Raw genomic sequence first — 15393 nt, forward strand, 5'->3', positions numbered from 1 at the left:
TTATAATCTGTTTCTGAAAGTTCTAATTACCCTTTCTCTTATCTGCTTGGTTCTCACCCCATAAATAACAGGATTTAGAGCAAGTGGGATGACAACATAAAAATTAGCAAGAAGAATGTGGATGTATTGAGGAACATTTCGGCCAAAACGGTGGGTCACGAAGGAGAAGAATGCTGGGGTATAGAAGGCCAATATGACACAGACATGGGAGCCACATGTGCTGAGTGCCTTTAACCGGGCACTCTTGAAAGGTAGGCAGAAGACAGCATGCAGGATATGGACATAGGAGATGACAATGGCTATGATGTCAAACACCAAGATAGAGATAGCACATAAGCCATAGATGATGTTGACCTTTATGCTGGCACAGGACAGGCGGGCGATGCCCATGTGCCCACAATATGTGTGGTGGATGATTTGGTGCCCACAGAAGGGTAACCTCAGGATGAGCAGAACAAAGGGAATTGCAATAGCTAAGGGTCTCAGAAGGATGAGCAATGCTATCACTAATACCGCCTTGTTCGTCAGTACCAATGTGTAGTGAAGAGGGTTACAGATGGCCACATAGCGATCATAGGCCATGGCCACAAGCACAGCCGACTCCATACCAGTGCATAGGTGGATGAAGAACATCTGGGCGAGGCAACCCTCAAAGGAGATTTCTCTCAGGTTGAACCAGAAGATGCCAAGCATCTTGGGGATGGTGGATGTGGACAGGCCCAGGTCAATAGATGACAGAATGGCCAGGAAGTAGAACATGGGCTGATGGAGACTGTGTTCAGTCTGAATCACATAAAGAGTTGTAATGTTTCCCAGTAGAGCAGTCATATATACAATACAAAATGGAAAACCAATCCACATATGCACATCTTCTAGCCCTGGAATTCCCAGAAGAAGAAAAAAGTAGGGGTGGAACTGTGTGTCATTAGGAGGGACCATGCTTCTCTGGCACTGTGACAGCTGCACATTTCATACCAGATGTCTCATTCATTGAGAGGCTCCAGCACTTCTTGTCCAGTTATATGGATTTCCTACAGAATTATACAAAAATATGTGTGGTCTTTTCCAGTCACCAAGCCCATTATGACATAATTGTGTGACCTTTATGAAAACTAAAAACCATCATTCCTGTTTAATTTTGATGTAGCTTATCAGACATTACATTTATTTTCATTAAACTCTTCAATAATTTTAATGATTAATTTAATTTTATACTTTTATATTTTATTATTAATTTAATAATTTAATTTAATGAAACTTTTATCAAAGATCAATAGCTTATCAGGCAAATGGCCAGATATTTGGTGTGCACAGATAATTTAAGCATCGTTACTCCTCTTGCTGCTGCTGCTGCTAAGTCACTTCAGTCGTGTCTGACTCTGTGCGACCCCATAGACGGCAGCCCATCAGGCTCCCCTGTCCCTGGGATTCTCCAGGCAAGAACACTGGAGTGGGTTGCCATTTCCTTCTCCAATACTCCTCTTAAGGAAGTTCAATTATAGCTTAAGAATTAAAACAATAATAAAATGATTTCTTTGGAATTGTAACAGGTATATTTTCCTTTTATCCTAGGCAATTACCATCTCATAGTTAATTGCCACAACCTGTGAAGATAGAACTTGCACAAAATCTTTTTAGAAGTACCAAACCCAGTAGAGAAAGCCACTCAATCAACTCCTATATCTCTTTCATCAGAAACACCACCATTGTAGTTTGGGTAGACTGTAATGAATGTAGGAAATCCAGACTCATGGTGGATATAGTTGATAGAGTTGACTTGGCCTCACCATTAGATTTTACAATTGATTGTTGAAAATAGCGGAAGAGATAATGATGAAATTGTAAGAGCTTGTTCACAGCGGCATGCAGCTTCTTAAGTACTTATTCAAAGTGGTATTTAAGACATAGTCCTGAAAACATAGGAGTAGAGCATATGAAATTAAATTGGAAAGAGAGTCAAGGTGATGGAATTTTTAATATAGAAGAGGAAAGTTTCAGAATTAAAGTATCATAGCTGAGAAGAGCATAACATTTGGATTTTGTGGATCACACAGAAGTCTGGATCACTATTTTCTTCAACCTTTTCCCTCTTCTTTCATGCCTACAGTTTATCTTATTTCTCTATGTCAGCTTGTGACTACCCTTCAAAAATATCTGTCACATTTCTTTAGTGTACAGTGTTACCATCTTGTCATGTATTCTAGCAAATATTTACTTAGCACTGTGCTTAGAAATTGAAAAGAGGAGATTTTGAAGATGTATCAGTTGCTCACATTGGGCTGCACTCTGCCAGGCAGTTAATGTACAACAGTTGAACTGCTTCTTAAAGCTGTCAGAGATTAAGGTAGTCAGGAAGCAGGGCAAAGCTCTCCACATGGTTCCTATAAATATACTGAAAGAGAGATTACACAGCAGTGGCTTTTCATCCTTTACAGCCTGTGGAGAACTACATAAAAATGCAAGTTTTAAGTCCAAACTCTAGAAGTTTTGAATCATTGGGTATGGTATAGCACCTCATGATTTCTGTGACGCTCCTCAAGTTATTCTGATTCAATGTTTTTGTCATTTGGGAACTGCTGCAAAATAAGATAATGTACATAAGCATTTATGAGTTAGAATGTCTTAAAATATGTGTGCATTTAGTAGAATGGGATGTAATTCAATATCTCATAACCCTGACATTATATGCCCTTTACCCTTCTTTGAATTCTCAAAACAAAGTATAGTCACTGATTCCACCCAGAACTATGACACTTACAGGTTTTGTAGTGCTTCATCCCTTTCCTCAACTGGAGTTACATATGGGAAATCTTTTGTTTATTATATGTATATCTTCTAAGCACTTAAAAATGCATATTGGCGCCTTTCTAAGAAGTACGTGAAAGTAGAATGATTGTGTGCTTAGTTGCTCAGTCATGTCCGACTCATTGCGACCCCATGGACTAGCCCACTAGGCTCCTCTGTCGATGGGGATTCTCCAGGCAAGGATACTGGAGTGAGTAGCCTATCCCTTCTCTAGGGGATCTTCCCGACCCAGGAATTAAACCACGGTCTCCTGCAATGCAGGAGGAATTTTTTACAGCTGAGCTACCAGGTTATTTGGTAAATATAATCATCAGCTATGAACATTTTTCTCAGGATTTCCCTATGCCCATGCTCCTCTGTTAAAAAATAACAGATAATAAAAAAAACATAAATAGACTTATGTAGATGAAACATTTCATGTTGTTTGAAGACTCTTGAAGTTCAGAAATTCTTGGAGCCCTATCTGTTCTCCAACTCTCAGGCAGAAACTTCCATGAATTTCACAGATATTGTGCAAAACTACCAACTGATATGTGGATTTTGTTTGTTTGTTTACTCCATTTATAGGAGGAATGGTAATTTAGAAGGTCAAAACTTTTCAGTTAACTAGATTGTGATTGTCTTACCTTTTATCTTGAGAGCTAAATGGAGGCTAGAGGAATATACAAAGTTAAGCTCTGCAAAATAATTGCAAAATGCTAAGAAAAAGCAAAAGAGACAAGATTGAAGGTAGAGATACAACCACAACAGGCAAAGGAAAAAGTGAGATAAATGACAAAGTCTTAGAGAAAGACAAGACAGGAAATTGTGAAGGTATTTGCATATACACACATGCATCACTTATCCAAATATTTAAGAATGATGTTTTAATAAAATATTTGTTGGAGTACAGCTCTGAATCTATGTCAATTATCATCTTGTTACATTTTGGGGTGATACCTTCTATATTCAATTAGCTTTCATTTTTTCTACATTTCTGTCATCTATTTTGGCTCATCTTAAATCTCAATGAAATGACCATAATAAAATGGTTCCTGTCTTAGTACATCCTTTCTGGCCCCAAGGCCAGACTTACCAGCAAAGCTTTCTGAATTAGCTAGTTCAACTGCTCCAGAATGTTTCCATTTCATGCACTCTGACTGCAATGGGAGATTTATACTGTAAACACTGCCTTTAAAATGGAGTGTCTCCAAACATTAGTGCTCTCTGGAGAACAGAAATGTCCAGAGGCACAGAGCTAGATGCTTCATAAATGAAGCATAACATCATTGATGATTAAAAAAAAAAAAAAAAAAAAAAAGAAGTCCTATATCTGGATGCTGATTCCCAAGCTTGAGGTGACTACTGATGAATTGTCTTATTTCTAAGTAGGAGACACTTTGAGGAGGGCTCACTTTCCACTTATTTTCCTCTCATACCCCAATGCTAAGCAAAATTCAACCTTAAATATAATCTCAAAAAACTGAAGCTCAGCTAGTAGCCATCACTTCATGAGGTATATGTTAGAACTTAAATGGGAATGATAATATAATAAAACAATGACCAATTGTTTCAAACGCAAATACTTTCTTCTTTATTATTATTATTAACAGTAAACAAGACAGGGTTAAATTTAATGATAGAAAGGCAGAGGTGTAAGGAAAGAAATATGTTATATAGGAAATTAGCTAAATGGATGGACTTTGAGACAGATTGTATGGATTTGAATCTCATCTCCCTTACTTAATAAACATAAGAGTTTAGGCAAGAAATTTAAACTTTGTGTCTCCATTTTCTTCTCTATAATGAATAGAATAATACCAAATACAAATATTGCTGTGAAGACTAAAAGAGCTGATTCTTGTGTGGCACTTAAAACATTTCCTGATATATAGTAAGAAGTTTGTAACTATGTGTTGAGCTATTTAGCTAATACTTAATATTCTCAAGCTGTGATATTCTGTAGAAGCTCATACTGATTGGAGTTGCCATGAAGATGTCTCCTAGAACTCACACCTGGAATTATAGGGGAGTCAATAAATGTCATCATATTCCTTGCCTAGACTTATTGCCAATAATGAAAAAATCATTGGGTCAAACAAATGGCATTTAGAACATCAGAATTAATACTGAGTAAAAGCTGCATGTCATTTCTTGGTTTAGTTATGCATCTAAGCTGGGAAAGTAGGCTGTCTAACAAATCTTTGTCCCCATTTCCTTGTATGCATGCCCAGTTGCTCAGTCATGTCAGACTCTTTGCAACACCACAGACTGTAGCCCTCCAAACTCTTCAGTCCACGGGATTTTCCTAAAGAATACTGGAGTGGATTGCCATTTTCTCCTCCGGAGGATCTTCCCAATCCAGGGATCAAACCTGTGTCTCCTGTGTTCTCTAGCATTGGCAGCCAGAGTCTTTACCACTGAACCACCTGGGAATCCCCTCACACCCTTAACTTACCTGAAAACCTTGAGTTTTTGGTTGCAGAAGCAGAAGTTTTTAGAAAGCTTATTGGAATTCATGAATTTTGGAGACTGACACTGAGATCTGCAATGTCAGCACTATTATATGACAAATAAATCTAATAAATCTATGTATTTCTAGAGTCTCTATCTAGGATATTCATCTTTTTTGTTAATTCAATTGTCAATCGTCATCTTTCATAATATCAGCAGTATATTAAAAGTCTTTATCTCTCACAGATCATGTCCTGCTTCCCTCTTGAAGGTCTGAAAGGTAAATTCTGACTAATTGATTTTCTATAAACTATTTTAAAAGTTTTACATAAACTTAAAAAGATAGAACAGTTGTAAAGAAAAATGCAGATGCAGTAAACAGATCTCTCAAATGACCCATTCATAATTTCCCCCATCAATAGTATTGTACTTTAGTATGGTTATTTGTTATGGTAAATGAACCAGTGTTAATCAAAGTTCATATGTTATTAAAGTTCAGATATTATTTATAGTCCCTTAGTTTTACCTAATGTCCTTTTTCACTTATAGGATCCCATCCAGGATACCAAATGACGTTTACTAGTTTGGTTTAGTTAGATCTCTTAGGGTTCTCTGGGCTGTGACAGTGACTCAGGCTTCTCTTGGTTTTGATGACTTGACTGGTTTTAGAAATACTGGTCAGATTTTTGTAAAATGTTCCTCAGTTGAGAGTAGTCTGATACTTTCCTCATGACTAGACTATATTTATGAGATTTGGGGAGAAAGATCAGTGAGGTAAAATATTATATCAGGACATAAGGGTACTTACTTTCCCCATGGCTTTACCATCTGAGGCAGTGTTTGTCAGGATCTTTTTCTTCACCCATTTCCAGGTTTGCTCTGTGGAAGAAAATTACTCTCTGGAAGTAAGTAATGTGGAACCTTTAAGTGAGGTGTGATGCTCCTCTTCCTTGAGGACAGAGTATCCTCATATATTGTTTTGGACTTTTTTTTTTTTAATAAGAGATATATCTATTTCTCCCATTTGCTTATGTATTCAATCATTTATTTATACCAATGTGGAATCATATTTATACTGTAGGTTATACTCAGTATTACTTTATATTCTCACCTTTTTTAGCTGTGGCTATTGGAAACTCTTTCAGTTGACTACTGTGTCTCTTTGACATACCGCTATAATTGTAGGTTCTTATTTGTGGGGGGAGGGGTAGGTAGACTTCTTTACTTTCTGGCATCACATCATACTATCTTGCATATCACCTACCCCAAACTTAGAATATGATATTTCTCTAAGTATAACTGGTTTCTTTACTTTGATAATGGGGTTAGAAAAGGCTAGGTTTGCTTTACTACTAGGATGTCTTTGCTTTAAGACCCTCTCAGCTGACAGAGCAAGGAAATATATATGCATATATTAACCTGTGCATGTTATATTGAATACATATCTATAAAGATCTACACATCTATCATCTATTTGAATATATCATTGTGAAGTCTCTAACTCCAGTTCATTACCAAATGAATTATTCTAGTATCCACTCATGCTTATCTGTAAAATACCACTCCAACAATGAGAAACCTGGATCCCACCACATGCCATCCATTTGAATAATTGCTCAACAGCAGCATTTACATGTAAATATAATAGAATTAGTAACCTATAACCCTGTGGGCAAAAATGCATCTGCTAGGATACAGCACTTATGTATACAGTCCTTTCTGCCTTTAGTCTTATAGACTCCACTCATGTCCAAAGTTATTTAGGTTGATACACTTTCCTCCACCAACTTTAGTGAGGTTTTAACCTACCTTTGTAGTACATTGTGTCTGTTACATTCTGCATTTCATCATAGGATCCTCTGAACTCCTAAATGATTTTCTAATTTGCATACACTTAAGTCATCCTTTGTGTTGTAAAATTTCATGTATTTTTCAAATATGTAGCATCATATGTTCACCATTACACTATCATATAGCATAGTTTCACTAACCTGAAAATTCCCATGTTCTTCACATGTTCAACATCTCCTCACTCCTCCTTCTCCTGGCAGCCATGGATATGTTTGCCATCTCTATAGTTTTGCTTTTTCTGGAATATTCTTTAGAGTCACACCATATGAAGCTTTTTCAGATTGGCTTCTTTTCACTTAGGAATATACATCTAAGATTCATCTATGTCTTTTTATGTCTTGATATCTCACTTCTTAATAATGCTGAATAATATAAATTATATTATGTTCAATAGATGTATCAGTTTGGATATTCGTTTATCTTTTGAAGGGCATCTTGATTGCTGCCGGTTATTGGCAATTATGAATAAAGTTGGTATAAATATCCACATGTAGGTTTTTGTTTGGACATAGTTTTCAAGCCAGTTGGATGAATTTTTTGGGATATAAAAGGTTCGTCTAGTCAAGGCTATGGTTTTTCCTGTGGTCATGTATGGATGTCAGAGTTGGACTGTGAAGAAGGATGAGCACTGAAGAATTGATGCTTTTGAACTGTGGTGTTGGAGAAGACTCTTGAGAGTCCCTTGGACTGCAAGGAGATCCAACCAGTCCATTCTGAAGGAGATCAGCCCTGGGATTTCTTTGGAAGGAATGATGCTAAAGCTGAAACTTCAGTACTTTGGCCACCTCTTGCAAAGAGCTGACTCATTGGAAAAGACCCTGATGCTGGGAGGGATTGGGGGCAGGAGGAGAAGGGGACGACAGAGGATGAGATGGCTGGATGGCATCACTGACTTGATGGACGTGAGTCTGGGTGAACTCCAGGAGTTGGTGATGGACAGGGAGGCCTGGCATGCTGCGATTCATGCGGTCACAAAGAGTCAGATACGACTGAGCAACTGATCTGATCTGATGGTAAAATTATATTTAGCTTTGTGAGAAACTTCCAGGCTTTTTTCTGAGTGACTGTTTTTCCATAATAATCCATTTTGCAGGGCCTTGCATGGCATGGCTCATAGCTTCATTGAGTTATGCAAGTGTCTTTGCCACAGCAAAGCTATAATCCATGAAGGGAATTAAAAAAAAAAAAAAAAGCCAAGCTGGATGAATCACAAGTGGAATCAGGATTGCTGAGAGAAATATCAACAATCTCAGATATGCAGATGATACCACTCTACTGGCAGAAAGTGAAGAGGATCTAAAGAGCTTCTTGATGATGGTGAAAGAGGAGAGTGAAATAGCTGCCTTAAAACTCAACATTCAAAATACTAAGATCATGGCATACCATTCCATCACTTCATGGCAAATAGAAGGGGAAAAAGTGGAAGCAATGACAGATTTTATTTTCTTGGACTCGAAAATCACTGCTGATTATGACTGCATCCATTAAATTAAAGTTTGCTCCTTGGAAGGAAAGCTATGACAAACCTAAAGAGCACATTAAAAAGCAGAGTTATCATTTTGCCAATAAAGGTCTATATAGTCAAAATTATGTTTTTTTTCCAGTAGTTATATATGGATGTAAGAGATGGACCATAAAGAAGGCTGAGAGCCAAAGAATTTATGCTTTTGAACTGTAGTGCTGGAAAAGACTTTTGAGAATCCCTTGGTTAGCAAGGAGATCAAATCAGTCAGTCCTAAAGCAAATCAACCCTGAATATTCATTGAAAGGACTGATGCTGAAGCACCAATATTTTAGCCATCTGATGAGAAGAGCCAACTCACTGAAAAGAGCCTGATGCTGGGTAAGTTGAGGGCAGGAGGAGAAAAGGGTGACAGAGGATGAGATGGCTGGATGGCATCACTGACTCAATGGATATGAGTCTGAGCAAACTCTGGTAGATAGTGAAGGCCAGGGAAACCTGGGGTGTTGCAGTCCAAGGTGTTGCAAAGAGTCAGACACAACTTAGTGACCAAACAACAACAAAATATTCCATTCAATGTATGTATCACATTTTGTTTATTCATTTGTTGGTGGTGATTGGACTGTTTCTACCTTTTGGATATTGTAAATAATACTGCAACGAACATTGACCTACAATTACCTGTTTCTATATAAGCCTGAGAGTAGAATTACTGTGGCACACAACAAATCTATGGTTGATATTTTGAGGTAGTTTGAAATAATATCTCTAGCCCCATTTTACATATCCACCAACATTGCATAAGAGTTTCAATTCATTCACATCCTCACCAACACCTGTTATTTTGTTTACTTCTTTATTTGTTTAAAGCAATCCTAGTAGGTGTGAAATCCTGGCTTATTGTGGTTTTAATTTAAATATCCCTAGTTATTAGAGAGAAGAAAATGGCAACCCAGTCCAGTGTTCTTGCCTGGAGAATCCTAGGGACAGGGGAGCCTAGTGGGCTGCCATCCACTGGGTTGCACAGAGTCAGACATGACTGAAGCAACTTAGCAGCAGCAGCAGCAGTTATTAGTGAAGTTCAGCCTCTTTTCATGTGCTTATTAGCTATTTGTATGTGTTATTTAAAAAATGTCTATACAGCCCCCCACCAATTCATTTTTTAACTATTTTTTTTTTGCCTTTCTGTTGTTGAGATCTAGAGATTATATTTATATATTCTGGATGATAAATTATTATTAAAATATGACTCATAAATGTTTTTTCCCATTCTGGAGGTTTGGGTTTTTTTTTTTTTCTTTTCATCATAACATGCTTTGATGCACAAAATGTTTTTGTTGTTGTTGGTTGGTTTTGTTTTGAGGATGTCTAATTTATTTATGTTTTATTTCATTATTCACGCTTTTGATGTTCTAAGAATCTACTGTCACAGCCAAGGTCATGAGAACTTAGTCCTAAAATTTTTTTAAGGGTTTTATTTTTTTAGCTCTAATATTTAGGTTATTAATTAACTTAAATTTTTACATGGTGTGAGATAGATCCAATCTAATTCTTATTCATTTGAAATGTATCTAGTTTTCCCAGGACTATTTTTTGCATAGAATGTCTTCACACATTGAATTGATTTGGCATTCTCATTGAAAATCAACTGAGGCTATGTGTATGGTTGATTTTGTGGGCTTTCACTCTATTCCACACATCTATGGCAAATCACACCTTTTGGTAATATCACACCTTTTGGTACTATAACTGTTAGAAGTCTCTATTAAAATATAACTTTAAATACAAAGAAATAAATTTGTTCAGATCAAATGATGGGAAACTTTATAATGTACTAACACTAATCAAAAGAAAGTGACTATACTGTAAAAAGTAAATTTCCAAGCAACTCTCTTATTAGAGATAAAGAGTGACTTTTTATAATTAAAAGAAGTCATTTTATCTTAAAGACCTCACAATCACAAAAATTTAGTACACTTTCTTTAGTATCTTCAAAATATGTGCAGAAAAAACTGATAGAACTGTACTGATACATACATAAAATCATAATTAAAAATATGAATAGTTGATATGACAAACAGAGAAAAATAAATAATCGGTATAACAAGCAGAAAAAAAATCAATAAGAATTTAAATAGATCAGAAACACTATTAAACACCTTCACATAATTAACATTACTAGAACAGTTCTCCCCAAAGAGCCAAGTATAAATTATTTTCAAGTACTGGGATACTACTTACCAAGATAAAATATATTCTGCCCTATAAAACATCTTATCAATAAATGATTCAAATTATACAAAAGTTCTGTTGATAAAAATTGAATTAAATTACAAATCAATAATAGAAAGATAACTGGAAAACTCCAAAATGTGAAGTCTAAGTAACAGATTTCTCAATAACATATATTGAACTAAAACAATTAGACTGCCAGATATTTATCCAACAAAAATGGGTTTATTGATGGTCAGTAAATAATTATGATTTGGGATCTATTAAGAACCATATGCCAGGTCTCACAAAGCAAGGGAAGGAGAACATTTTTATGTACATAAGAAAAAAAGGAATTTTGGTCGGGCTATAGTAAATGAAGAGTCTATGGCTTTTTATTGACTTAACCTTTGCCAAGAAAGAAGAGCATTGCTTCTTCCTGTTGGATTCTACTGTTGCTCCAAGAGATAAGCACTCCCCCTTCTAGTCTCCTAACTCTATTTAATTAAGGTTTCTGTTTATTATCATTATTTTTTACATTTCCCCCTTTTATTGAGATTCTCTAAAGTACTGCTGATCAAGAGTCAGGTTTCCCAGTTTCAGCAGTTTTTTGTCCTTCAAATGCCAGGAAGGATCTTTCCAGGTACATTGTTTTATGTTAGAGGGAAAGTATGCAGATTAGATAAATATTTAGGGCTCATTCGGGTAACAAGGAAGGTTAGAGGAAGAACACTTAGGCCACTTCTGGTCTAAAGTCCATAGGTTATCAAGATCCTATGATCTTGGATATCATCTGAACCATAATATCATCATCAAAGGTTTGGTGACAAACATCAACAGCCCTGGTTCAGATATCTTTAGAAAGTTGTCTCATATGATGTCATGTGCTTCAGTTCCTAGAAATCTTTAGTTTCAGGTTATCAGATAATGGGTAGGATTAATAAAAGTTATTTATTTATTTATTATTACTTTATTTAATAATTATTAAATTATTATTTTAATAATTTATTAATTATTCCTTAGAATCTACGCCTAAGGAAAATGACAAGCACTTGAGTGGTTTGTTTTTACAGGTAAAAGTGATTTTAAAAGACAGAAGTAACAAAAGGCTGCTTCTTACCATTAGGTCATCTTACAGTCATCTAGGTAAAGGGAAAAAATGCAGATGTAATTTTGATTTTGTGGTTGGAGGCAACGTTAAAATTGTAAAAGCATTGTTAGATTTGATTTGATTATAAAGCTACTCTTAAAATTTCAATAGGGAATGTCATGGCTTACTGATTAATGCATATGAATCCTATCAATCTCCAGAAATATGTATATGTTTCCTTCTAAAGATAGATACTGCATTTATTTTGCAAATGGTTTCGGTAGTCCTGGGTGACTTTAAAAGTGGGATCACACATTAAATGATTTAAAGTCAATTTAATAAGAGTAAATTAATAACTTATTAATAATAAAAGTTAATCTTTTAGTTTTTGTTGTCTTTTGTAATATTAAATTTAAGTTGTGCCACAAATGAACTACAACATCCAATTGAACAAAAACACTCAAAAGACTGCTCTTGGATGAACTTTTGAAAAGATGTCATTAAAATTCATTTTGCATACCTTCCATTCTCTAAGAAAAAAGAGCATTTAAGTACTTAAGGTGTTACAAGAAACAGATTCTTCAAATATATGGTATTTAGATGTGCCTTGTGACACCTTACATTAATTCCTTCAAGAAAGATTTTGCTGAATCTTCAGTCCCTGTGCCTTGCTGATATATACCCTGTCGTTCCCATTTCCAATCTCTGAAAATATGTGTTCTAATCCATTTAGTGATATTATAAAATTGTACAATCATTTTCCTCTTATCATATTGTGAACTTACCATCAGAAAATTAGTTCCTAGACTCTTATTAAACAGTTGGTCTTGTGTGTTATTTCATTATTTTTATGAAATTAGTTTATGTCACAACTAATTTAGAAACATTAATCAATAATGCCTTAAACGCCTCAGAGTCATAGTGGAAATATGTTTTTATGAGAAAACAAAAAGTATTTGTGAGAATATTCATCAAATTCCTTTATCATAGCTGACTTTCAAAACTTGTTTCTACCTAATGCCTGAAATTCAACTACTTTTGCAAAGCATCAACCAAAATGATAAATACATTCTACATTCCACAAATAAAGAGGTCTTTGGAGGAGAAGTGGCCTATTTAGATAAAAGCTTTCCTAAATAAGTTAAACATATGTAGATAAACCAAAGTATCCACCCCTCTTCCACTTCCCTGATGGCTCAGTAGTAAAGAACTCACCTTCCAGCACAACAAACATGCTTGATACTTGGGTCAGAAGATCCCTTGGAGAAGGAAATGGCAACGCACACCAATATTCTTGCCTGAGGAATCTCACCGACAGAGGAACCCGGTGGGCTACAGTTTGTGGGGTCACAAGAGTCCTACATGACTTTGTGACTAAAATAACAACGTCTTTCCCTCACGCACACAAAATACACCTAGTTTAACCTGACTCAAAATCCACCTGTTAGAATTCTGTACATTCAATCTTCTCTAACAAAATTTTCATGCTTTAATATAAGTACTTTTTTCAGGTTCTTTCATTTCATATGCCTCCAGAAAGAGAGAAGTATAGTGACATAGTGAGGGGACATATTGCCTATAGATTTTCCTGAAGAGTAAGGAAAAGAGAACTGAAATTAAAGGGAAGAAGTTGTGATGCTTTTAACAACTCATTTAATAGCCAGTATCATCCTTAAAGAAATCAGATACATTAAAAAAATTATTGATGAGCTCTCCCAAGATCTTTTAAAAATTTTATATTTAAATTTATTTATTTTATTCAGAGGAAATCAAGGCATATATAATAAACTAATTTTTCCCCACTGAAATGCTATGTCATTTTCAAATAGATGGATATGGAGTTTCACTCAATCTCCATAGTTAAAAATGAAAGGATTTCCAATGGGATGTTTCCTACAGTAATGAATAAATGTAATTTATTCCAAAGAATAAATACTCAACACCAATAGGAAAAGGAAACACTGGGATTTAAGACCAAAAATTTTGTTCTTTTAGTATCTGAAAGACCTTTTGATATAAGGAACATTTAAAAAGATGATCAGTCTACAGTAGACTGAAAGTTACTATTTCAGTTATATCCAGGCCTTCAAGAACTAAGGAAACAACCCTATTTTGAGCTGAAAGCATGACTCACATGTGCACGAATCTGCTTTGTCTTCACACCATAGATAATAGGATTGAGGGCAGGTGGAATGACCACATAGAGATTCGCAACAAGGATGTGAACGTAAGGTGGAATTTTTGGGCCAAAACGGTGGGTGAGGAAGGAGAATAGGGAAGGTATATAAAAAACACACATGACCCCTACATGGGACCCGCATGTATTCAGGGCTTTGTGGCGAGCATCTCGAGATGGGAGGTGGAAAACTGCATGGAGGATGTAGGCATAAGAAATTCCAACCAGTGCCACATCCAAAATGAGAAAAGAAGCCACAAAAAAGTCCATAAATGGCATTAATCCTAATGCTGGCACAGGCCAACTTGACGATTCCCATGTGCTCACAGTAGGAGTGGGCAATAATTCGAGCCCCACAGAAGGGCAGATGATGGGTTAAGTAGAGAATGGGAAACATGAGTAGAATTGGGCGCATTATAATACCAATACCAATGCCTGCTAGTACTCGTGGCGTCAGGATGGTTGTGTAGTGGAGTGGTGCACAGATAGCCACGTAGCAGTCAAAAGCCATCGCCAGCAGAACTGCAGACTCCATTCCTGTAAAGGTGTGTATCAGGAACATCTGAGCCACACAGGCTGAGAAACTAATCTCATGTGCATCAAACCAGAATATCCCCAGCATCCGGGGCACTGCAGATGTGGAGAGGGCCAGATCTATGGCTGATAAGATGACTAGAAAGTAGAACATGGGATCCCGCAGAGTGTGGTCAGACCAGATAATCAGCAAAATGGTAGCATTGCCCAGCAGAGCCATTAAGTAAATGAAGCAAAGAGGCAGGGAGATCCAGACATGGACATCCTCAAGTCCTGGGATGCCTACAAGGAAAAAGTTGTCTGGGTGGAAAGTGGAAGTGTTGGTGTGGAGCATCTTGTCATTGATGAGAAGACAAAGAGTTGACCATCTCTGGAAGTGAAAATAAGAGTGATAAAAACTCACACCAGTAGGTTTAATTTTTATCTCTATTTTTATTATTAAAGTTAATGCTAAAACTTACATATAAAAGCAGGTATTGTCACAGACAGACTATTTTTCAGTGGAAGGAAAGTTAACTTTATGAAAGACCTTTCTCTGAATATTAGGCAGTAATATCTTATGCTCATTTGCTCAAACCTCATACAAGACATAGAATTCATTAATGGAACATGAAGGAGTTTATGTTTATGTTGAGTTTTTAGTCTTTTTGAAGACAAAGTATACCTTAATTAAACATATCAACACCAAATCACAGAACATCAGATATGGATACCTGTACATAAAGCATATATATATATATATATGAAGAGAGTTGCACCAAGATATACAAAGTGATGCATATCAAGCAGAATTTCTTAAACCAGTTTATTCAGTATCAGTATTTACACTGA

At 36.0% G+C, this 15393-nt stretch overlaps 1 protein-coding gene and 1 pseudogene across 1 annotated transcript; both read right to left on the minus strand.

The window, feature by feature from the left end:
• On the minus strand, positions 1-939 carry LOC129629115 (olfactory receptor 52E1-like). Its single transcript, XM_055548886.1, has one exon. It carries the CDS (start codon positions 937-939, stop codon positions 1-3), a length of 939 nt encoding a protein of 312 aa, XP_055404861.1.
• Positions 940-13959: 13020 nt separating this feature from the next.
• Positions 13960-14896, minus strand: LOC129629116 (olfactory receptor 52J3-like; annotated as a pseudogene).
• Positions 14897-15393: the final 497 nt, after the last annotated feature.

Source organism: Bubalus kerabau, chromosome 15 (genome assembly GCF_029407905.1).
Source record: "Bubalus kerabau isolate K-KA32 ecotype Philippines breed swamp buffalo chromosome 15, PCC_UOA_SB_1v2, whole genome shotgun sequence".
NCBI classification, from domain to species: domain Eukaryota; kingdom Metazoa; phylum Chordata; class Mammalia; order Artiodactyla; family Bovidae; genus Bubalus; species Bubalus kerabau.

What these genes read in the sequence shown, in the direction of transcription:
- LOC129629115 (XM_055548886.1), bottom strand. Translation starts at nt 939, where the DNA reads ATGGTCCCTCCTAATGACACACAGTTCCACCCCTACTTTTTTCTTCTT.